This window comes from Eublepharis macularius, chromosome 2, assembly GCF_028583425.1.
Source record: "Eublepharis macularius isolate TG4126 chromosome 2, MPM_Emac_v1.0, whole genome shotgun sequence".
NCBI classification, from domain to species: domain Eukaryota; kingdom Metazoa; phylum Chordata; class Lepidosauria; order Squamata; family Eublepharidae; genus Eublepharis; species Eublepharis macularius.
Genome location: NC_072791.1, coordinates 223,942,968 through 223,967,847, shown reverse-complemented (window position 1 = coordinate 223,967,847; position 24,880 = coordinate 223,942,968). Strand labels below are relative to the sequence as shown.

Genomic DNA, 24,880 nt, shown 5'->3' with positions numbered 1-24,880 from the left:
TGATTAATACATAAAAACTTTATTTTAAAAACGTGTGCTTCACATTGTCTGGCTTTACCTGATAAGAAAATATTCAGAATCTGTGATAAAGCACAACTTGATGTTGGGTGAGGGGTAGATGGCGTTTATGGAGGGTGGCAACCTTGGGCTTCTGAATCTGTAAATGTCTTCCATAACATATACCTCTGTTATGTGGAACCTGGGCTGACAATTTGTCACAAACCTTGGGCAAGGGAGCTTTTGTTATCGACAGCCCATTCTAACCAACATCGCAGGGCCTACATCCTGCAACAAACCCAGATGCCAACTCTGTCCCCATATAGACCCAAGCAATACTATATTATAGGACCTAACAGCATCAGTTACAGTATCTTGGACTCCTCCTCCAATATAAATTTTCACGATTCAGCTATGCCTGTCTGCTCTTTATATGGGACAAACAGCAACACAGGGGGCCTTGTAACTCAGCAAAAGGCATGTGGAACATGGCCTCCATACCTGATCACATGTTAACTATTTGCCAATACTGAACATTTCTCAAACATGGGATCTTTCAGAGATGAAATGTTAACTGTACTGTGCAGGAATAGGCCAGAACTTCAATGAAGACTGTATTGCTTTGTAAAATGGACCTCTTCCAATGGGCCATTCCCTCAGTTCTGTGAGGAAGGAGACACGTTTCTCCATCTCAGCAGAAACAAATGCCTAATGAACCCAGGGCAAATAATCTGTCTGGAAATGACCTTAGAGGCAGGCTGAAGTATCCAAGGTTCATGCCAACAGCCTATAGAATCTCAGGCAAGAGGCCTGCACACTTAGGTCACTCGTTCAGAAGTGTGAAAGTTTACTGAGTGTTATTTCCATGCTGAACTTGTAATTGTGAATGGATCGTATTTATACCCTGAGCATTCATGGGATTGGAGCGATATGATAAAACAACTGGCATTTTGTTCCCCTTTAAATGTACCCAGCACCCGGGAGCTGCACCCAATGGTACACTTTCCACTACTAAGCTTCCGTCCTGGCCAAGCCCCGGAGCAGTTGTGTATCTTGAGGTACAACTGGCAATTTCTCTCTCTCCCCCACTATGTCCTTTTCAAGTTAGCTATGTCAGGAGACTGAAAAATGCACACACGCAAAGCTGCCTTTTACTGAATCAAATCCTTGCTCCATCACTCATGCTGGCAGAAGCTTTCCAAGGTGGCAGGTGAAGGTCTTTCATAGCAGGTATTACATGATCCTTTCAGCTAGACACCTGCCACTTGATTTTTTTAACTGGAGACGTTGGGTATCGAACTTGGAACCTTATGCATGCCAAGCAGATGCTTTACCACTGAGCCATGGCCCTCCTCAAATGTAAACTGCCTTCATCACACTTAACATGGAATACAGTACCTGAAGAAACTCTCCATTATTTGAAAGCCTGTTTATGATAATGAAAAGAAGTTCCCCTTCTTGTTTGTGGCGGGGAAGGGATCCGGTCAAAGGGTGTGCAGTTTCCATCACTGCTGGACTAGGTTTGGTGTAAGATAGGTACACATATAGGTAAAGGTAGTCCCCTGTGCAAGCACCGAGTCATTACTGACCCATAGGGGGACGTCACATCATGACGTTTTCTTGGCAGACTTTTTTTTATGGGGTGGTTTGCCATTGCCTTCCCCAATCATCTACACTTTACCCCCAGGAAACTGGGTACTCATTTTACCGACCTCGGAAGGATGGAAGGCTGAGTCAACCTTGAGCCGGCTACCTGAACCTGGCTTCCACTGGGATCGAACTCAGGTCATGAGCAGAGCTTGGGCTGCAGTACTGCAGCTTACCACTCTGCGCCTTGGGGCTCTATAGGTATACATATATACAGATCAAAATTGGTACAATCTATAAAACCCATACAGATTTGTCAATACTCTACCAGTACCAGAGCAAGGAGCAACAGTTGGGCATCTAAGCCTTAGCTTCGCCCCGCAGAGGTCCTACAACACTTTACGACTCACTAGGCATTAACTCGCCCTGTTTCAAGCTTATTTTTTAGACCTGAGGACTAGCACACTGCTTTCTTAACAAAAAAAAAGTGTGCTATACAAAAGTTCTTACCACTTCTTTCCACCTGCTTTCCCCACCTTCAAAACTTAATATTGCTACAACAGCTTAATAGGGAAGAAGGCAGTCTTCCAATGCATCGTAGAAACAAGGGGTGGAAATGAGGTTTCCAAAGGGTGAAGTCTCCATATTACAGTTCTCTCTTTGTGCCGTTAACTCAGATACCCTTCTCTGATAAGAATTTGGGTAAACAAAGAATAAAAACAAGGCATGAGCTTGTAGCAAAGTATGAAAATACGCTAGGTCTAAAAAGAGTGAGAATATTGGATTTCTAAGGCCTAATTTTAGCTCTTTCCATCACACATTCTTGTGGTACAATATGCCCGTTTTGAAGAAACAAGATAGACCTCCGGTATTCAAAAGGCATGGGAAGCAAGCAAATGATGTCCAAGTTGACAATGGGGAGATTACAGTGACCATGGGGCAGAAGTTGGCAGATTCCCACAGATGATGTAAATGACAACTAGCTGGACTCTTCTGAAAGGAATCAGGCTGGTTTCAGGTAGGAAGATGATCATAGCAAACACACCGAGCGATACCTCTTGAAAATTTGTCTCCACAGCAGCTCTGTTATAGCAAAGGCAGCAGTTATGAGGCCTGGTCTACACATGCATCAGAATTAAGTGGCAGAATTTTGAGTGGGAAAATGAGCCCACTTTGTGCATAGGGTTGCCAAGCTGAGCCTGACAACTGGTGGGAGGGTTGGAGGTGGGGACATGGGGGGGGGCATCATGGGCATCACAGTGTCACTTTCAGGGAAAACCCAGAAGTGATGACGGGTAGCTCTAGGAATTGCCAGAAACTCTATGAGAAAAGCACAGCATTTCTGGCAATTCGTAGAGCTAATAACGTCACTTCTGACAGCCAGTTTGGCGTAGTGGTTAAGAGCGCAGGACTCTAATCTGGAGAGCCGGTTTTGATTCCCCACTCCTCCAATTGAAGCCAGCGGGGTGACCTTGGGCTAGTCACAGCTCTCTGGAGCTCTCTCAGCCCCACCCACCTCACAGGGTGTTTTGTTGTGGGGATAATAATGACATACTTTGTAAATTGCTCTGAGTGGGTGTTAAGTTGTCCTGAAAGGCGGTATATAAATTGAATGTTGTTGCTGTTTCCTGGAAATGACATCATCATGCCTGCAATGCTACCGGGGATCCCCCATCTGACTGGGATGATGGCATCCCTATTCACAGTGCAGGTGAAGAGAGTCGCATTTTTAATTCTTCTCTGTGTATCCCTACAAATAAAAAATGACCACTTCAGCGAGGAAAGTTCTCGCTTAGTCCTTGACACATTGTGCTAATTTTCCACTTACAGAGAATTAATAAGGCCGGGGAGATCTTTGATGAATGTAATCCCTCCCTTTCAGTCTGAAGCAGGGCAAACCAACTGACCTCTTCAGTGCTCTTCCACCTCATTCCTTTGCTTGTCGAGACCAGGTCTCGATTTACACTCTAATCTGCTGTGGAAGAATTAAGTTTTAAACCGTTCATACAAATGGCTCTGTTGGTTTTCTTCACTAGAGAGATGTGGCTCAACCTGAACATCCTGGCAAAGTTTGTAAGCGGAGATGGCTGGCTGGAGGCAAATTTCCCCCGCATCTCCTATTCAGAGGTTTAAAAACTCCTTCACTTTGTAGAACAGCTGGTTGAAGGACAACTTTGAGGGTCGCAGATGTTCCCTCAAATTCCTCTGGCCATCTTAGCTGTGAGGGCCTACAGTTCGGTAAGAAGTCTTTCTGAGATCTTGGTTTCCCTCTACAGCACAGCGAGCAGAATTTCTCAGCTCTGTCCTATGCATTTTGTCTATCTTCTCTTGACAGAGTAGCTCAAAGAAATTCTCTGCTTCGAATGAGCAAACTGTTTTGGGGTCGTATTTCTTCCTCCTCCTCCTCCTCGTCCCTCTGAAAGGGACCCGTTTGTCGGTCCGGTTCTAACTCAGTCTCTGAGGTAAAAAGCTGCTCTTCCAGGAGAGCCCCTCCAATGCCGTACTGTTCTTCATGGGCATTCGTTTCTTCAGGTGACACATGAGGAAGTCCAAGAACAAAGTTTGCAAACCTGAAGGGAAAGAGAATGTGAGCCGAGAGAACTGTCATTCAGGAACAAATCTAAGATCTTAACAAATCTTAACATGTTAACCTGTTAAGAGACATGCTCTCTGGGCACTTTAATTTAATTAACACTTTGTTCATCACTTTGTGATGCCTACTTCCAAATCTTTTCACTGGCAGCACGAAACCTTCTCTTGCCAGGATCCAATCAGCCACTGCCAGGATTTGGGCTTTCTCATGGCCAAGCTACAAGTGACAAAAGGCACAGGTTGGACACTTGTCAGCTTCCCTCAAGTTTTGATGGGAAATGTAGGCGTCCTGGTCTTGCAGCTTGGCTCTCCGACTGCTGTCCAATGGACTTTTCAACTGTCACTTGTCCAACATTCCGCCCAGCTGCCTACATTTCCCGCCAAAACTTGAGGGAAGCTGACAAGTGTCCAACCTGTGCCTTTTGTCACTTGTGGTTCCGCACTCAGTTGCTGCTCATTTTCTGTGGAACTGCTTTCCAAAGGAGGCATGGAAAGCCCCTACCTTACTAATCGTCTAGTGAGTGTAAAACCAATTCTGAGATGTCAAAGAGTGCCAAGAAACGGTTCCTACTTCTGAGGGGCCTGCAGCTTGACTACAGCTATCCATGAGGGGAAACTCGGGCTCCTGCAGAAGCCTCGCAGCTCTTCCAAAGCTCTGACGGTTTCTGATTCACCCTGTTCTCGATATTCATCTTCAGTCAGGTAACGAACCTCTGGCTTTTCTGCTCTGAAGAACCGATGGGCTTTTCTAAAAGAGAAGCAAAACAAGATTGAAATTTGACATTGTATCATGGATTTGAAATGCAAAAGGATACGTGTACTGATGCAATGTGAAACCAGCAATCAGAAAATCGTGTCTGGAGCACAGGGTGCTAAAGTAAACTGCACCAAGAGATGCTGAAATATTATGAACTATCAAAATTATGGAGGCGAAGCCAATGCACATACTTTTCCTTCATTTGCAAATTCTTTTTTCTATCTAGTTCCTGAAATTTCAACTGCCATTGTCCATATAGTTTCAAGGCTGCTGCAGTGTTCTTACGGATTATAAAGTTTCAGTGCCTATAGTGCATACTTTTAACTGCTGTGTCCATTTTGCATCTTTTTTAGATCCACAACCCCCTCTCCAGATCTAGCTCAGGTAAAACCAGCTGCACGAGTTTAGAACAGAAGATGGTTTTGCACAGCACCGACTAGCTGAGAATCTGAGATCCGCTAACCTGTGATGAAGGTGGGAGAAAACTAGTATCAAGCTAGCTGTAGTAAATTATGCAGCAAGCCCTGTTGGTAGTAGCTCTTGATTTAATAAAGCTGGAAGATTAGAAAGGCAGGAGGGCTGGATGCGTGTGCAATGTTGGCGACATAGCTGATGTGCTGTGTGTTACAGCGGAGTAGAAAACACAGGTCGCCATTTTCAGCGGCAGCCTAACACCTCCTGTGATGTGTAGTAATAAGCAATATTGTTTGACTCATTTTGAAACGAAGAAAATCTTTACAATACCAGTCCAAAAGAGACTAACCTGCCAACGCTGCAGAATACTCGAAGAGGGTAATGCAGGATTTTTGAGCACAGTATGGTAGCGATCGCCGCATATGCAACCTCAGGGATGGCGATGCCAAAATAAATTAAAATTAAGCCTGCCAATTGCAGCATCCACATCAAGAGGTTCATACTTTGCTCCCTGGCAAGTGGTCCGTGCTGGTAGCAAACAGCAAAACTGACTGATCCAACTATCAAGACATAACCTGCAAAAGACAAACAAACAAAACGTGAATGGGAAGAGAGAGGAGCTCCACTGCATTGGCTTATTTCTGGTTACAAAACAGCCACTCTGCTGGTGACTGGTGGCAAGGGAGCCTTGACTTCCACTTGCAGAGAAGGGGGGGGCAGGATGGGGCTTCAGGCCGTAGACGAGGGCTTCCAACTCTGATTGCTCACTTGCATAAAGAACCTCCATGCAGATGGAAAACCAGCACGGCAAGGGGTAACCTTCTTTCCTGTGCTGGATTTCTACTGGAAAGGACTTGACATTCCAAAATGTGATCCTCGGAAGTGATGTGGTCCATTCTACCAACGTAGCCCCCGCCCCCATTCTCCGACATGTGTCCAGAGTCCTAATATCCACACCCAGGCAATGTACACTTCTTTTTTTGTAAACCGGAAGATTGTTTGGGGTTTTCTTTCCCTTCCAATAGGCCAGAGAACATCCATGCCTAGGACAGGTGGACTAATACAAAGTGGTCACTTAACTGAGTCAGCAAAGCTGGCTTATTTTAAACATGGATTATGGAATGGGAGATTCCGAAGACAGGTTCGCGTATTCGTTTTTCTCTATGGCAGCATTTGTGAACAGACATGGAAGCATGTAACAAAAGGAAACCACAGGCACAAACACGGATTCAAAACCTTGTAGACAACACTCTGCAAGGAAAATCTTTGCATCTAAACTCACAAATCCTATGCACAGGGCTTTTTTTTCAGTGGGAACGCGGTGGAACGGAGTTCTGGCACCTCTTAAAAATGGTCATATGGCCGGTGGCCCCGCCCCCTGATCTCCAGATAGAGGGGAGTTGAGATTGCCCTCCGTGCTGCCGAGCGGTGCGGAGGGCAATCTAAACTCCACTCTGTCTGGTGATCAGGGGGCGGGGCCACCGGCCATGTGAACATTTTCACTGAGGGCAATTCAAACTTTAGAAAACTTCCCCCTTGTTCCAGCTGACCCAAAGTGACATCATTGTGCGGTCTTTTTTTTTTTTTATACATACATACCCTACAAAACAGTGACTACAAAAGACTACAATAACACAAGGGATGGGAAAAAAGAGAGGAAAAAAAAAGGGAGGGAGGGGTGGAAAAAAGGGGAAGGTGCCCTACAAACACTAAACACTACATTTCTGTTTTCCCTTCATACTGCCATTATTCAAAAGTTAAAGCTTTATATTATATTGATGGAGTGGTTGACCTTACTAAATGCAAATTACAATTTAATTTCAAGTTAAATTTTTCTTCCCCTCCTGGGTCCCGGACGCAGTTCTCTCTGAGCAACTGCAGCCGCAGTGCTCGTTTCCTCCCCCTCCCCCTCAGACTTCTCCTTTTCGTCTTGCTTGGTGCACTGGAATTCTGGGTTCCTGTCCTCAAAATCCCTTAGTTGATCTTCTGATAATATCTTAAAGGCTTGATCTTTATGGCTGAACCAGATTCCTTCCGGGAATAACCATTTGTACTTTATTCCCCGTTCTCTCAGAAGAGCTGCGAACTTTTTATACTTAAAACGTCTTTTCCGAACTAGAAATGGGACGTCTTTCAATATCTTAACTTTGTTGCCCAAGAAGTCCAAATCCGCATTGTATGAATTGTATAGGATAGTGTCCCGGATCCTCTTAGATGAAAAATTGATGATGATCTCGCGCGGCAACTGACGCTTCATTGCATATTTTGAGGTAGCCCGACGGGCTTCCAAAATGGCGCTTTTTACTTCTTCTTTAGTTGCCCTCGCGGGTGTCGCCAATAGTTCTGAGACAAGACCCCATAAATCCTCGTTTTCCTCCTCTTTCACAATCTGGAGGCGCAAAATTGTCTGTGTTCGTTCCACTTGTAGCCCGATCAACTGATTCTCCACCAGTTTAAGCTCTTTATTCGTAGCCTTCACGAGTGACGCACTTTCCCGAGCAGAGTTCTCTGCCCCCCCCGCTGCTTCCTTGATGGTTTTCACTTCGCTCTCAATTAAGCCCACCCTTTGATCTGTTTCATTCAGCTTGTCAACAAAGGGTTTTATAGCTTCACCAACCGCCCTCCGTATTATTTCCTCCAGCGATTCTCCCTTTAAGGCAGCCGAAACTGACTTGCCAAGGGCAGGACTTTGTTTTTTTGTTGCCATTTGGGGGGGGGGGGGGCGCCAACCAAATTTTGGAACTCAGCAAAGGGGAAGAGTGAGCCTTCTTAGCTTCAGATCTCACCTCTCCTTCACGTGCGCTTGTAATAACAGAAGGAATTCGCTTGCTTGTAGGCTCTCGCCTAGTTCTGCTCTTTGCCGTTTCTCATGGCCCGGCAGCACTCGAGGCGCCGCGCACGTCCGCCGGCCTCCGTAGGGACAAACGGGCAATTAACCCCCCGCATTGATTCCGGGGGGCTCTTCCCGCAGCGTCCCGGATCCAGCCTCCCTCACTGGGAGTTTTGGGGGCTAATCTTCGCAGATCAGCCGCCCAGACAGGGTGCTCAGCCGCTTCCTCTCGAGCCAGCGAGAGGAGCGTCCGACATGGCTGAGAAAACGAAACCGAATCCATCATTGTGCGGTCTTGAGTTCCACCGCCTCTTTTCCCAGAAAAAAAGCCCTGCCTGTGCACATTTTACTTGGGAGTAAGGCCCACTTCGTTCAATCAAGTTTATTTCAAAGTGAGAGCGTAGAGGCCTGCAGTCTTAAAATAAACTCCCACTTGCACATCTACTCACAGTGCAGGCCTGCGTGGCGTAACACCTTCCTAAGCCCACTGACTTCAAATATTAATGACGGCCACACTGAGTGACAATGACTCGCATGTGAACCCTCCCAAACACAGAGCTTTAGTCATCACAACACGATGGGGGCGATGTTACCCATCCAGCCAGAAAACACGTGGCAAGATAATGAGAGAGAGAAACCCACAAGCCCATAGGGGGAGAGGGCCCTTCCTTTGCAGCCGCTTAATTCAGAATTCTCTACGATAACAATCTTGGTAGCTCCCAAAGCATTTCTATCAGGCTTGATTCAAACATTATACCAGGAAGGCAAACGCACGGGGGCTTTGAACTTGCACAGCATCTCTTTTCAACTGGGCCTCTACCCACGCAGTACAGCTGCCCAGGGTTAAGAGTATTTATTTATACCCCACTTTTATTTATACCCCACTTTTCTTCCCAACGGGAACCTGAAGTTCATTACAACACTGTTCTCTCCACCTCTCTTTCATCCTCACAACCACCTGTTGAGATAGGTTAGGCTGCAAGAGGATAACTGGCCCAAGGTCTCCCAGCATGCTTCACAGCGCAGACTTTGAACCCATGTCTTCCAGAACCTGGTCCAAAACTCTGACCATTATACCACCCCCCGGAACATGCATCATTTGGTTGGCTAAGGAAGGACTCCGGAAGGTTAAAGAAACCCCAGTCCAAAGGGCCAAGTATTAAAATGACTAAACACAGAACATAAATATATATCAATATATAAAAATCCATATATTTATTACAGAATATTAAACAAACTATTATAGAGCCAAATGTAGCCTCAATTCAGATGAAAAACATACAAAAAACTCAAACAAGAACCTTACGGGACCCTGACCAAACGTGTTTCGGCCATGTGGCCTTCTTCAGTGGTCAAGCATCGTTATTACACAGGAACTCCAGACAATGCAATAATTAATAAATATAATCAATATAGTATCAAGTGGAAATGATGACTTTTTCTATGTCTCCTGGTCAAACTCTTGGTCTATCAAGGTCAGCCTTCTCTCTTCTGATTGGTTGCGGCTCTCCAGGGCCTCCGTCTTTCATCTCATCTACTGCCAGAGATCCTGTTAGCTGGATTGAATCTGGGATCTTTCCTACTGAACTACCATTAAATGAAGCTGCTTTATCCTGAGTCAGGCCCTTGGTATCTCTCAAGTTCAGTATTGTCTGTTCCGGCTGGCAGCTGCTCTCCAGGGTCTCAGGCGAAGATCTTTCCTGTCACCTCCCACCTGATCCATTTAATGAGAGATGCCAGGGATCGAACCTGGGACCTTCCACATGCCAAGCAGATGTTCTACTCCTCAGCCACGGCCCCTATTGTAATTTTCTTATGAAGCTGCCTTCTACTGCATCACGGCCTTGGTCTACCCAGGCCAGTCTTATTTACTCTGCCTGCATCTCACGGAGAGGTCTCTCCATCATCTATTGCTCGATAATCGTCATGGAGGAACTGCTGATCTGCCTGAAGATTTATACTTGAAAATGAAGCGGGAGGAGAATCCTTGTGGCAAAGTCACTGAGGAAAGAGACAAGAGCCAGGGCCTTTTGGGGTGACCTGGGCTGTTTCCATACGGCTTACCTTTGCTCGGAACGACCCGGAACATCGCGCAAAAAACGTGGAAGATCGCGTTTTCTCACGCGAGATTTGCACGACGTCATGCAAATCTCGCGTGAGAAAACGCGATCTTCCGCGTTTTTTGTGCGATGTTCCGGGTTGTTCCAAGCAAAGGTAAGCCGTGTGGAAACGGCCCTGGTGGAACAATCTGTCTGCGGAACATGTCAGGCTCAATCAGACATATTATCCTTTCGTCGTGCCTATAGGTAAAAGATAAAGGTAGCACCGAGTCATTACTGACCTGGGGGGGGGGGGCACTGCATCACGACATTTTCTTTGCAGACATTTTACGGGGTGGTTCACCATTGCCTTCCCTAGTCATCTACACTTTATCCCTAGGAAACTGGGTACTCATTTTACCGACCTCGGAAGGATGGAAGGCTGAGTGAACCTTGAACCGGCTACCTGAACTTGGCTTCTGCCAGAATCGAACTCAGGTCATGAGCAGAGCTTGGGCTGCAGTACTGCAGCTTACCACTCTGCGCCACGGGGCTTCTCGTGTATATATCAGGTATATGCATATACCTGATATATATATTAGGTATATATCAGTAATATATGATATTTTGACAGAATAGATGTCTGTTATATCTCTGCTCATTCCCTTACCTAGTAAGTAGCGTGTATAATCATACCAGAGTCGTTTCAAATCCTCTTTCAAATTATAAAATAAATAGAGAGTACAGAACCAGCATCCACTCATTAGAATCCAGAAGGTGCTGAGCTAGATGGGAAAAGGAGAAGGAGGTGAGAGACTCAGCAATAAGTTTTATATATACGCAAATAAACACGCAAGTTGCGGCCACCCTATACTAGATATGGTATCTCCCCAAACAACAAACTGACAGACTCCTGTGTGAAGAATTCACAGTCTGACAGCCAGTTGAATGAACACCTCATACTTGGAAATTGGAAAACGGGAGAAATTTCAATCAAGATACTCAATTCTTGGAATTTCCCCCAAAGCTGCTGGAATGTGATGCCCATTTCACCTGGATTAATCTCCCAACTATAATCCATGAAGTTACCAGGGCTTTTTTTCAGGGGGAACGCGGGGGAATGGAGTTCCGGAACCTCTTGAAAATGGTCACATGGCCGGTGGCCCCGCCCCCTGATCTCCAGACAGAGGGGAGTTTAGATTGCCCGCCGTGCCGAGGGCAATCTAAGCTCCCCTCTGTCTGGAGATCAGGGGGCGGGGCCACCAGCCATATGACCATTTTCTCTGAGGGCAACCCACTGAGTTCCACCACCTCTTTTCCCAGAAAAAAAGCCCTGGAAGTTATTAAGAGGTTTGGCAGTCAAAGCAGATCACAACACCAGAAAACAAGATGCAGAAGATCTCGCAAGGGAATTCAAGAGGGCTTTCTTCCCAGATTATATAGCTGTGTCATAAGAAATACTTCAGAGAGATGCTTTGGTAGGGACAGAGACTATATGCTGCACTGTTGGGTACTGTCTGCTGATGCCGATGTGCACCTACTAGGAAGTTTTCACATTATTAAACATACCATGTGAATTAGTTATGAGTTGTTTCAGAAATATTTCATCCTTATGCTCAACTTTATGTTTGTTTTCAAATTTTCTGCTATCATACCCTACTCTTCACTGAATATCTTCTGTGGCTTATTACTGTAATTTGCTCAGTGACTGTCCTAGAAGTTGAATATATTGTATTTCACTTGCACTTTATAATCTGCCTTGGATCTTAGTGAGAAAGGAAGAATAAATAAAGATGATTATGATGATGATGATAATTCTACTGGCTAAATCATAATAATAATATTTGATTTGTATACCGCCCTTCAGGACAACTTAATGCCTACTCAGAGCAGTTTACAATCACCCTTTGAGGTGGGTGGGGCTGAGAGAGCTCTGAAAGAGCTGTGACTGACCCAAGGTCACCCAGCTGTCTTCAAGCAGAGGAGTGGGGAATCAAACCTGGCTCTCCAGATTAGAGTCCTGCTGCTCACTTACTGACAAAGTTTCCACTCTTAATTTTGCCAACATCTTATTTATTTATTTATAAAATGTTTATGCTGCCTCTCCAGGAATCTGCCCGAGGTAGCTTGCAAAATAATAGAATCAAAACATTAAAAGATATTAATTAAAATCCAGCATTAAAAACCTAGCCCACAGACCATACAAACAGACCACTGAAAACTTAAAATAAGAATTTCTAGACTAAAATAGCATTAAAAGATCAACCCTTTAATTAAAAGCCTGAGTGAACAGAAATGTTTTGGCCTGGCCACTAAAGAATACAATGTAGGCCCCAGGCGAAAGCCTCAAGGGGAAGGCCCACAAGCAAGGTGCCACTACCGGAAAAGCCCAGTCTCTGGTTGCCACCTGCTTCACCTCTGAAGGGGGGGCTGAAAGAGCAGAGCTTGTGAGGCAAATTTTAACTGGCAGGCTGGATAGTACTGGAGGAGGCAGTCTGTAGGCCATAAAATAAGAAAGGCCGGAACTTGGCTTCAAATCTCTTTGAGGCCCATCGTTTCTTCCACACATCAGTAGCCTTCTCACTGCTATTTACCTGCACTAGTATCCTTCCAAACTGTGGCATAACGTATTATTTACACATTATTAAGGATTGTTCTCATCAAACTGTGGTTTCTGGACCAGATGCGCATGGTCATTAGATCAGAGAACACTGACTTTGGGATCACGTTCAGTCCAGGAGGTCACAATTGACACCCCTGATTTAATGCAAAAGGAGTACGATCTTTAGAACGTGATGACGTATTGTAAAACTGTAAACAGCCAAGTGTAGTGTGGTGGTTAGACTGAAAATCTATGATCTGGGAAACCCTGGTTCGAATCCCTACTCCGCCGTGGAAGCTCGCTAGGTGGCCTTGAGCCACTTATACATTCTCAGCCTACCTTGCCACACAGGACTGGAGAGAAAGGTAAATGAAATAAATAAAATAAAAATAAATATTCTTTTACTCTACAAAAAAATAGTTCAGATTTATACTCTCTGACCTAATGACCATGCGCATCTGGTCCAGAAACCAGTCTGATGAGGAGAACAATCCTTAATAATGTGTAACAAGGACATCTTGTTTACAGAGAGGCAATTATATTAGTGATTCAGAGGTACTGCCCTGATTCCATGAGTACCCCAGGTAAGGAATCCCTGCGTGTTTAGTCAAATCCGCCACCTTCTTAATGTGGGTCACCTCAAGTCCTGGATCTGTGGTTGCCAAACAGCTATGGATAACAATTTGTGGCAAACAAGATGTTTCTTTTGAAAAGAGCATTGCTGTGGTCCAGCTCAGTTTTGATTTCTTCCAGAGCTGTTACTCTTTGACAGCATGTCCTTACGCGGAATTTGTATCTCCACCCATTTCTTCACAAAACAATGACCAGGATTTAAAAGGCCTTGTCAAGAGCCCCAAATTATCAAGGACAGAAAGATTGGGCACGCGTAGCACCTCCAAGATCAACTAGATTTCCAGAGTGTGAGCTTTTGAGAGTCAAAGCTCCTTTCATTGACCTAAATCTTGCTCTTCTACTACAGACCAACATGGCTACCCACTTGAAATTATTCGGGGACGCTTTTTTCCCCACTTGCAACTTGCTACTTCCTTGGATTCATGCACTCAGCATGTAAACAAATAAGTCTGTAGAATGATGGAGGAAATTATTACCCCAGAAAAACCTTATCTTGGATAAACGGCTGATACAATCTAGGAAACTTCTGCTGCAATGCTATAAATTCAACTGGGACATGTTTAAAGGGGTTAGAAACATTTTCTTCTGGAGTTCAACATGAATAAAAGCTCAATTAATATTGGAAGACTAAGTGCTTTATTTGAAAATTAGCCATGGAGTGCCTACCTTGGGAATAAACCTTTTAAGCATCAAAAGGAGGAAGACCAAAGTTGCAAGAACGCCAAAGGTTACTCCAGCAGAATAATAAAACACAACGCTTCTGTTTGGAAAGAAAAGAGCAATGCTGTTAAGTCTTTTATAGAAACACTATCAGTGTCAAGTACCCCAAAATGCAAAAAGACCACTCTGCTGAAATATCTGAGACCTACAGCCAAAGGTGTGGCTGTGCACAATTAGCCTCTGCCCATTATGACTTGCATGCAGGGGTCATTTCGAGGGGGAACGCGCAGGAACGCAGTTCCGGCAGTTCTCCAAAGAGGTCACATGACAGGTGGCCCTGCCCACCTGACTCTCGGCCATTTTGGGCCTGTTTCAGCCTGGACTGGGGCCAAAACAGCCCAGATCGGGCCTCTTGACGGGTGGTGGATCACTCTCCCGTTCAGCAGCGGCCTGATCCTGACCATTTTGGGCCCCTTTTCAGCCATTTTCAGCCCCTTTTTGCCATTTTGGGCCCAATTTCGGCCCTGAATGGCCAGGATTGGGTCCAAAACAGCCAGGATAGGTGATGTCAGGGGGTGTGGCATATACTAATGAGTTATGCTAATGAGTTATGCTAATGAGTTCCTCCAGCTCTTTTTCTACGAAATGACCCCCGCTTGCACGTATCTTTCTTTTTCTCTCACCTCTCAGTCCTAATTTTGTTCCCACTTTTCCCCTCTCCTTCCATCCCTTTCTCCCTCCCTCCTCGGACATGTGCTTGTTGCAGTCTTGTTCCCTTCTCACTATGTATGCAGTTTCGCTGCCCCAAAGACAACGCAACATGAATCAGATTCCAAATAACCACAATGCATTTGCAGAAGTGATTAACTCTCAAGCTGCAGTTCAGATTCTCAGGTGTGGCTTAGAAAGCCCAACAAACTCCTCCTAAAAAAGCACTGATTGGTTGAACCGCTCCGCTAACTCTCAAATAGATTCACCGCACAAGTGGTTATCGTATCACCTCTTAATGAAATCGAGCCTCACTTTGTGCTGGACTGTGATTTCTATACTCTCCCTTCCAGCAAGAGCCAGGATTTAAAGGAACTTCAGTGCAGTAAACAAGACTCTTTGGCAGGGCCATACAACCATAGATTAGAAAATGTGCACCTGCTTTTAAATGTAGTAGCTGTAGCTGTAGTAGCTGTACCCTAACCTGGACAGTCCGGGGAAGCCCGATCTTGGAAGCCAAGCAGGGTCAGCCTTGGTCAGTAATTGGATGGAGACCTCCAAAGGAGATCAAGGTTGCAGAGGCAGGCAATGGCAAACTACCTCTGTTAGTCTCTTGCCTTAAAAACTCCAGCAGGGGTCACCCTAAGTCAACTATGCCTTGACAGCATTCCCCCAATTTACATTAAGAATTTATTTTACATAAATACGTATCCCCCCTAATCAAAAGTCTTCCCAGCCACTCAAGCCAAGCTTACGTGGAAATGCTGCTTATGGGCGAAAAAGAGCACATAACAACAGTAACCACAAACTTTTGTGCAGCTGTTTGTAAAACTCGGCAAATATCCAAGATACAAAATGGACCAGTGGTTAATTTATATCAAGCCACTGCTCATGGGGGATACAAGTCAGTGGGCACATTTTAAAATGTTTTCTTGCTATTTTGTTACATCTACTTGTTTTTAATTCATCCTTATAAATATTTCTCTTCAGTTTTTAACCTGTTGGTGGCAGATTTTATCAAACAAGTGACATCATCTGTTTTTATGTTATGCTAGTCAAATGACCACAATAAATTATTTGATTTTTTTTAGCCACTGATCAAAATAGCAAGGACACAGAATAAGCCAAGCAGAGCCCCTCCCCGTAAACACCAATTTCTCTAAAATCTGGGATGTTTTAGCGATAGAAAAAAAAATACCATCCGATCACGCTATCCCCAGGACAAAATAAGTCCAAGACAATTTTCTTCCGAGAAGCTATCATCTTTTCCTACAATTTACTGAGAAAGACCAGAATCTTTCTCTGCGGTCTGCATCTAAATACATATTTGTATATTTGTAAAGAATCGACATAAACATAGTGGACTGGATAAAATGAGGTCCAAATCCTCACTCACCCTGGAAGCTCAGTGGGTGATTTCAGTCCAGTCCCTCTTCCTTAGCCTAAATTACCTCAAAGGGTCGTTGTAAGACTAAAATAAGGGAAGGGAGAACCAGCGATGCTGATCTGAGCTCCCTGGGAAAAGGACAAGATAAAAACAGACTAGGTAAAAAGAGCATTTGAATCTAGACACACACTGATTCTTCTCTTGCTGCTTTGCTCAGCAGCTTTTCCAGAAAGAAATAAGGCATTTTGGAGCCACCACATTCCAAGATCAGCTCTGAGCCAATAAAGCATGCATCGAATAGCCAGCTCTGTGCCCGTGGATCCCTTTAAAAACAGCTAACATCCCATGGACTCCCCCACTCTTTGGTGGGGAAAGGACACAATCCAGACCCCTTCGTGCCCTTCCAAACTGCCACTTAATTAGATTTTAGGTCTGTTTGTGTTTTTAATTTAAAAGGGGTTCATGTGTAGCTTTTGTCTTATGAAGTGGGGTCACTCACACGTGCAATACCAGTTTCTTCAAACGGCACCTCTGCCACAGAATTATGTTACACGACCAACACAGTTGCAGGGCTTTTTATGTAACTTTACATTCTTTATTGATGCTTATTTATTGATTTGTAATAAACCCTGAAAAGGATATATAAACGGATTTTTTTTTCAAAAAAGCAAAGGATAACAGAGTAGACACGGGTGCATTCTGCTAGAATAGGCATGTATTTCACTCTGTCGGATCACTGTGGATATCGTTATGCAGAGACAAAGCAACGCCTGCTGCATGCAAGATTGGCAAATTTAACGCAATCCCAGGAAGGGAAACTACTTACCTACTTAGGTTGTGAGCAAAATGGAACAGCAGGCCACCAACGACGAACAAGAAGAAAAGTTTCTTATCCAGCACTGGAACAAATAAAATATCAGACCCTTAAAGTCCGTGTGTGGTGCTCTGCAGGGCATCTTTCCGCTACCCCTAGCACTCTTTCGTTTCTACTCACTGGTTTGTTGTACATCCATGGTGTAAAGCATTTTATTCTCCAGTTGGACCCTGAAACACGTTCGCTCTCCATACTGGTCCACAGATACGATGCTTTCATTAGACACTCCCGATTGCCGTATGTTTTGAATGATGCACTTAAAAAAGGCAAACAGACTTGCTGCATTTTGGCAATTACTTTCTTCGGGGACAGACACCACCCTGAACAGCTCTGTGCTATTGATTTTCACCTGCAAAAAAAACCAAAACCACACCACAGTTTGCATGACTTTGGGATCAGAAATGCTACTTTGATGTGCACAAGCTGAAGAAATAAGACGGCTGGAAGTGAAGACCATATGCTTCTTTATCTGACCAGGATGTTTTATTTCTTTGGGAGACAGAAGATTTATTTAATCTCTGTTAAGATATTAAGAGACTGCTTTTATCCATTTCTGCAGAAAAGAGCAAGAGTCAAGTAGCACCTATAAGACCAACAAAATTTGTGATAGGGTATGAACTTTCGCGAGTCACAGCTCACTTCTTCAGATACAGCTTCTGCATCCGATTTCATTCATTTAATTTATAGACTGCCTTTTTCAAACTGAACTTATGAACTTTAAAAAATGTTCAATCAGACAGGAAGGGCCTCTACTAAACAATGGAGTAGATCTAGCGTTACAAAACTGGAAGACAGACCACGAGAGCAATGAAAGTGTATTGCGGATAATTTTCTAACCCCACCTAAGAGACATTTAAACCCTGATTCTCACCCACTGATTTAAAAAAGGGTGACCAGAAAAAAGCCTACGGGGAAAAAAAACCCTCAGGAAAAAACCCCACGGTCATAAATGCTCACAAGAAAAAAGCCCACACGGAAAAAAGCCCACAAGGAAAGAAACCCACATGGAAATAATATTTTTTTATTAATTACAATTACAAATACCATTTTTATTCATTACAGCTATGTTTATTGATTTCTCCCTTCCAAATACTTGCCAGAGTCAGCCCTGCTTAGCTTCATAGATCTACGAGGCCTTAACTACTTCTACTATTCAGGAAAGACGAGGAGGAGGAGGCAGCAGGCAAGGGGCTTGGGGAACGTGATTAGCGTAAGAAGAACCCTGCTGGGTCAAAGCCATCTCCGCAGTTAGGAGGGGCTCGTCTTTTAGTTGAACGCTGGCACCTCGAAAGCTTTTGGTCGATTTTGAGAAGGCTTGTATGCAGGGCTTTTTTTCTAGGAAAAGAGGTGGTGGAACTCGGTGGGTTGCCCTCTGAGAAAATGGTCACATGGCCGGTGGCCCCGCCCCCTGATCTCCAGACAGAGGGGAGTTGAGATTGCCCTCCGTGCCGCCAAGCGGCGCAGGGGGCAATCTCGACTCCCCTCTGTCTGGAGATCAGGGGGCGGGGCCACCAGCCATGTGACCATTTTCAAGAGGTGACGGAACTCCGTTCCACCACGTTCCAGCTGAAAAAAAGCCCTCCTTGTATGAATGCAGTGAGGGCTGCCTTTCCACACGCAGAGGTCAAAGGGTGTTATTTTCACCTGTGACAGAGTCTCATTAGGAAATCAACAGTATTGGCTTGAAGACTGAATATGAAACTAGTATGAACATAAAAATTACACTGAAACCTCTTGCGGCATGAGCCTTTTCCCCAATCAATGATGTGAGAACTGTTTTTGATGAGCTTGTGGCCGCGTTTCCAGATGGAGACAACTACAATGAGGTGTTCACGTACTTCTTTTCGACAAATATTGAGGGTGCAGCAAGTAGAGACCCTCAGTTTCCTATAAGAATGTGGAATCATCAAGATACAGCCCTGGAACGGTCGCCAAAAACTACAAACTCTTGTGAGGGATTTCACAATGCTCTTAATTCCCTACTCTACTGCAGTCGTCCCAGTGTGCTCTGTTTGATGGACTGCAGAGGGGCCTGGCTTGCCACAAATGAACACTGGCTAATGCACAGGCAGGTCGCTTAGAGATGAAAAAGAGGAAATATGAGGCGCTACGTGACATGGTTGCCACTTCTGTGCAGCAATATGAGCAGGGGGAAGATAAACTTTATTACGTAAGGAGATAGGCTCCTTGCGTAATTTTTTGCAATAAAAAATTATATCTGAGTTGATGGAGAGGGGCGGGGGGAGTAGATGCAATCCACCTATATATCTCTGGCCAGTTTCTTCATACCCTCCACACATCTGAAGAAGAGAGCTGTGGTTCTCGAAAGCTTATGCTATAGTAAAGTTGGTTAGTCTTAAAGGTGCTACTGGACTCTTTTCTATTTTTGCTACTACGGAGTAACACGGTTAACTCCTCTGGATCTATATATCTGAGTTATTATTATTGCTGTTGTTAAATAATTGTTGCTTTTATTATTAGGGTTAGGTAGTCTTAGGTAGGTAGTCTTTAGTTAGGTAGTCTTTTGTTGTGGTTAATGGGTGCACCATAATGTATTTGTTAAGAGAAATCGAGATAGGAAATTGACTTATTTTAATGTTGCTGCACCCGACAGCATATATTCCAAACACTCTGCAATTAAATTTGAAAAGGTGTAATTAATAAAAAATATTATTTTCATGTGGGCTTCTTTCCATGTGGGCTTTTTTCTATGTGGGTTTCTTTCTGCATGGGCTTTTTTCCGTGTGGGCATTTTTCCATGTGAGCATTTTCCTTGTGAGCAGGGCTCATTTCGAGGGGGAACGCGCAGGAACGCAGTTCCGGCAGTTCTGCAAAGAGGTCACATGACAAGTGGCCCCGCCCACCTGACTCTCGGCCATTTTGGGCCTGTTTCAGCCTGGATTGGGGCTGAAACGGCCCAGATCGGGCCTCTGACGGGTGGTGGGTCACTCTCCCACTCAGCAGCAGCCCGATCCTGACCATTTGGGGCCCCCTTTCGGCCATTATCAGCCCCTTTTTGCCATTTTGGGCCCAATTTCCGCCCTGAATGGCCAGGATTGGGTCCAAAAGAGCCAGGATAGGTGATGTCAGGGGGTGCGGCATATGCAAACCAGTTATGCTAGTAAAACACTTCCGGAGATGGCAAGGGGCGTAGCATATGCTAATGAGTTATGCTAATGAGTTCTTCCAGCTCTTTTTTGACAAAATGACCCCTGCTTGTGAGCATTTGTGACTGTGGGCTTTTTTCCTGTGGGCTTCTTTCCTGAAATCTTCAAAAAGACTTAGTCCCAAGCGAGCACGTGCGGAATCGCAGACTTAAAAGAGTACAACCCCAACCCAAGATACAGTCTTCTAGGTCCACTGAAGCAACAAGCTTAGAAGAGTATAGCTCCGCTTAGAATAATTATTTTACCTTGATTATTTTACTCGTTTGGAATAAAATAAGACTAAAATAATCTTAATGATTTTATTCTTTGCTAAGAAAAGCACCCATCACGTTCACTTTGTGTGACCCAACAGCACAATTGTACCGGAATACTTGTGCAATGATTAAAGATTCTGTCCCTTTTGCGCCAATTGTCTCTTTATCTTCATTTTGCCTTGATGTGCCCCCCCCCCTCCTTCTTACCTGAATACTTGACCAAATATTTTTTAAATGTATCGCTCCGTTTGGAATGTAGCAATAACAGGCCGACTCCGACGTGCGGACAGCATCCGTTGCCTTCACATTTCTGCAATGACCACCTAACGACAGAAAAAAATAAGAGCAACACAAGATTTGAAAATGTTATTTTATGTTTTACTTATTTTACTATTTATTATTCATATTTAACCCATGAAACCCAGCGGGGACCCAAAGCAGCTTACAGCACTCCTCTCCATTTTTTCCTCACAACAACCCTGTGAGGTAAGTTAGTCTGAGAGAGGGAGAGACTGGTCCAAGGTCATTTTGTGTGCTTCCACGGCAGAGTGGAGAATCGAACCTGAGTCTCCCAGATCCTAGTCTGTCACTCTTCCCACTAGACCATGCTGTTACATAAGATGTCTGCAACGTGAAAGCACTTTCCACCACCACAGCCCTCTTATCTGTGTAAAAAACCCTCCTGAATCATTCGGTTTTGCATCGTTTGCGGAAAGCCACTAGAGTTGGGGCTCTCCTGCCCTCCTCAGGCAGTCCTTTCTACAAGGTGGGAGCCAGTGTCTTTTACTGCACAGAGCAGAAGGGCAAAGGGTCAGCTTGCCACATCACCTGCTTCCACGGGAGCCTCTGAGAATGGTCAGAATTCCCCCGGGGTTACCAGGTAAGCATCGCGGTGAGAGGAAACAGGAATTTTGTGACTTCTTCAAGACTAGCATAAGACCAGCATAAACTTCTGTGGATTTATGATGCGGGCTGTGAACAACAAAGGCTTAAAGTGGGATTAAAATCTTGCCAGTCTTGACAGAGCCACACAACTTGGAAGCATGACACTGGGGCTTTTTGTTGATTAGTTTGAAAATTTGTGTGTGTAACATGCCAGCAAATCTCTTCCAGTCTGGTGTAGTGGATAAGAGCGGCAGGACTCTAATCTGGAGAGCCGGGTTTGATTCCCCACTTCTCCGCTTGGAGCCAGCTAGGAGACCTTGGGTCAGTCACAGCTCTCTCAAAGCTCTCTCAGCCCCACCCACCTCACAGGGTTATTATTGTTGTGGGTATAATAGCAGCATACTTTGTAAACCGCTCTGAGTGGGTGTTAAGTTATCCTGAAGGGCAGTAGATAAATCTAATGTTGTTGTTGTTATTATTATTATTATTATTCTGAATTATGGAGACTCAGTGACCTCCAAAAGGTGCTGTCATTAACAGCTTCGCTCAAGTTCTGCAAACTGAAGCCCGTGGCTGCCTTTGGGGAGCCATGTCAAACTTGTAAAACATGTTAATCTTGTGGGGAAAAGTTACTTTACAATAACTGTTAATATTCTGCATGATCTTTTGAACTGCCATCCAGGTTGTATGCAGGGCAAGTATACCTCATGCCCAGCCTTCCGTAGAACAACAGGTGTTTTAAATCAGAGTTTGGAGAGCTGGTCTGGTGTAGTGGTTAGCATGTTGGACTAGGATCTGGGAGCCAGGTTCAAATCCCCTTCTGGAAACTCCCTGAGTGACCTTGGACGAGTCACACATTCTCAGAATAACCTACCTCACAGGGTTGCTGTGAAGATAAAAGAGGCGGAGACAGAAATTTACACTGCTGTAAACTCCTTGGAGGAAAGTGATATAAAAATGTAATAAATCAAATAAATCTAGTTAAGAGATGGGAGGGGGGATATTTGAAATTTGCAAGGAATGCTGGGCCAGCAGAAGTCCGGCAAAAGCCGGGGCCCCCAAGATCTCATTCGAATGCTCCCAGCCTTGGATGATCGGCACAGTCTGGGTGGATATCTCCTGGAAGGAGCCCCAAGGTCAGGTAAAGCAGGAACCCAGAGGCACTTTAAAGACAACACATTTTAATCCATAAACTTTCACTCTGTCAAATGCACTCTGTCAAATGCACTGCAATGTACCTCCACAGCAGATATTTAAAAAGTATGCTGGAATAAAACTGTGTTAGCAAAATAATTGTGTTTGAAGAAGGCAGCTCTGACGCTCGAAAGCTTGCACTCTGAAAATCTTGTTGGTCTCTAAGGTGTTGCTGGACTCAAACCCTGCTGCCCTACTGCAGACCCACCGAAAACTATCCTCAAAATAAGTGTTAAAAATAATAACTAAGTAAATGAAATCGCATTCGCCGGCGTAGTATAGTGAACAGAGCGCTGGACTGGGACACCCCGGTTTAAATCCCAGCTCTGCCATGGAAGCTTGCTGGGCGACTTTGGGCTGGTCCACATACGCTCAGCCTAACCTACCTCACAAGGTTGTTGTGAGGATAAAACAGAGGCGGGGAGATCAGAAAAGCAAGGCACAAATGGAGCCAAATAAAATTAAGATCCCCCCCCCCCAGGCTCTTGCAGAGAGTTAACCAGCTCTGCATTGGGGATTTTAGGGGAGAAGCTTGGGGAGGGTGGGCTTTGGGGAGGGGCTGCAGCTCGACAAGGCCATACAGCCGGCCATTTTCTCCCGGGGGGCTGAGCTCTGCGGTCCGAAGATCCGCTGCCATTCCGGGAAAGCGGGAGGTTGGCAGCCCTGACGCGCCCCTCCTGGAGACGCCGGAGGACCGCCCTGCCCTGCCCGGCTCCAAGGCTGCGGCCGGCGCCCCCGCCGCCCCCTGCCCGCCCGCCCGCCGGCCTTACCCGCCGCCAGCGCCAGCTCTCCGCCGCCGGCCCCCGCCCGCAGGCCGGCCAGCGAGCCCAGCAGCAGCCGCAGCAGCAGCCCCGCCGGATGCGGCCGGCGCGCCCGGGAGCGCATGGCGGAGCGCGGCGGGCTCCCAGGGCCGGCGAGCCGGAGGCCGGGCAGGGCGCCCCGCGCGGGCTGCCCAGGAAGAGGCGGCGGCCGGCGCGGCTCCGCCTTCCCGCGGGCGAGGCCACAGCCACAGCCGGGGCCGCGCTGGGCTCCCGGGCGGAGCCGCCAGCAGGAGGAGGCGGCGGGCGGGCGGGCGCGCCCCGGGCAAACCCTCCTTCGGCCGGCGTTGCGCTTTCCATTCGCCGGGCAGCGAGTTCCGTTGAATAAAGTGGGCTTACTTCTGAGTAGACCCGGCGCGCCTTGCTCGCCCCGATCCCGGTGGTGAGCCTCCGATTCAAAGGACGCGGGAGCCCGTCAAGACGGACCCAGTTTAACCGCCTGGGAGGGAGGAGGGCCCGGCCGTCCCGGCGCATCCGAGCTGCAAGACCTCGGCAGGGCACAAGGCCATGCGGCCCACCCGCCAAAGCAGCCGTTTTCTCCCGGGGAAGGAATGGATCTCTGTTGTCTGGAGGTCTGTTGTAATTCCGGGAGATCTCCAGGCCCCAACTGGAAGTTGGCTGCCTTAATTATGCAATCTTTTTTTTTTTAAGTTTTAACTGTTACTTAAAAAAAACACGTAAAGATATTAAACAATGCATAAAATCGCATAAGCAAAATATATAACAGTACGTAAAGACAATAGGAACAGAATATATACATGCAATTCTGAACAAGAGTTAAGATTCCGGTAGATTCCCAAGTCGCTGGTTCCAAGTTTTGGAAGTTGTGGAAACAGGGTGCTTGCCTCCCCCCCCCCCCGAGACTTCCCTTCTTGCCCTCCCACCCACCTGCCCGTGGGCCAAGCCACAAGTGAGGAATGACCCTTGAAGGGCAAGTGAACAGACTCAGGTGTATTCCTCCCTGTTCACTTGCGCTCCACTTGATCACGTAGTGAATACACGTGGGTCTGTTCAAGTGTCATTTGTCACTTCTAGCTTGGCCCTCTGCGTCCTTCCTTCCTTTGCCCAGTCACAAGCTCTCCCATCACCTGCCACCACCGCTGCCCACTTTGTCTGAGTGCCCTTTCCCTGATGGCGCTGCGAGGTGGGTGCCACGGCCATGCCACCCACGTGCCCTTCTCTAGCAGCACTCGGCAGCGTATGCGGCTGGGAGCAGAGGTGACGAAGCAGGCCGGGGAAGAGGGCGAGTGCCAGCGTCAGAGGAGATGCTCAGGTCAGCAGCAGTCACCGACCCTGGCGGCTGCTCCAGCTCAATATGTGCTGACATCAGCCTTGCTCTGTAGGATTTATTATTTTTATTTATTTATTTATTTATATATATCATATTTGTATTCCGCCCTCCCTGCAAGTGGGCTTAGGACGGATAACAACCTTGAAATCATTTCAAAACGTAACTCCTGTATAAAAATATAGACTCATAGG

The 24,880-nt window shown here is 45.9% G+C and overlaps 1 protein-coding gene across 2 annotated transcripts; it reads right to left on the bottom strand.

Moving 5' to 3' along the window:
• On the bottom strand, positions 1 to 23,471 carry NEMP2 (nuclear envelope integral membrane protein 2). Of its 2 annotated transcripts, none has more exons than XM_054972350.1 (9): positions 23,351 to 23,471; positions 20,709 to 20,824; positions 17,201 to 17,429; positions 17,033 to 17,105; positions 14,118 to 14,211; positions 10,887 to 11,001; positions 5,697 to 5,922; positions 4,748 to 4,924; positions 1 to 4,154 (listed from the first exon to the last, which is right to left on the bottom strand). In XM_054972350.1, the coding sequence occupies exons 1-9, from the start codon at positions 23,463 to 23,465 to the stop codon at positions 3,926 to 3,928; spliced, it is 1,374 nt and encodes a 457-aa protein (XP_054828325.1). In that variant the 5' UTR covers positions 23,466 to 23,471; the 3' UTR covers positions 1 to 3,925. The 2 variants fall into 2 exon arrangements, with proteins under 2 accessions (XP_054828325.1, XP_054828326.1); XM_054972351.1 differs by having other exon boundaries at positions 17,201 to 17,336.
• Positions 23,472 to 24,880: the final 1,409 nt, after the last annotated feature.

What these genes read in the sequence shown, in the direction of transcription:
- NEMP2 (XM_054972350.1), bottom strand. Translation starts at nt 23,465, where the DNA reads ATGCGCTCCCGGGCGCGCCGGCCGCATCCGGCGGGGCTGCTGCTGCGG. An exon ending in AGAGCTGGCGCTGGCGGCGG is followed by an intron (nt 20,825 to 23,350) that starts GTAAGGCCGGCG and finishes TTCTGTCGTTAG; the next exon opens with GTGGTCATTGCAGAAATGTG. An exon ending in CATGGATGTACAACAAACCA is followed by an intron (nt 17,106 to 17,200) that starts GTGAGTAGAAAC and finishes TATTTGTTCCAG; the next exon opens with TGCTGGATAAGAAACTTTTC.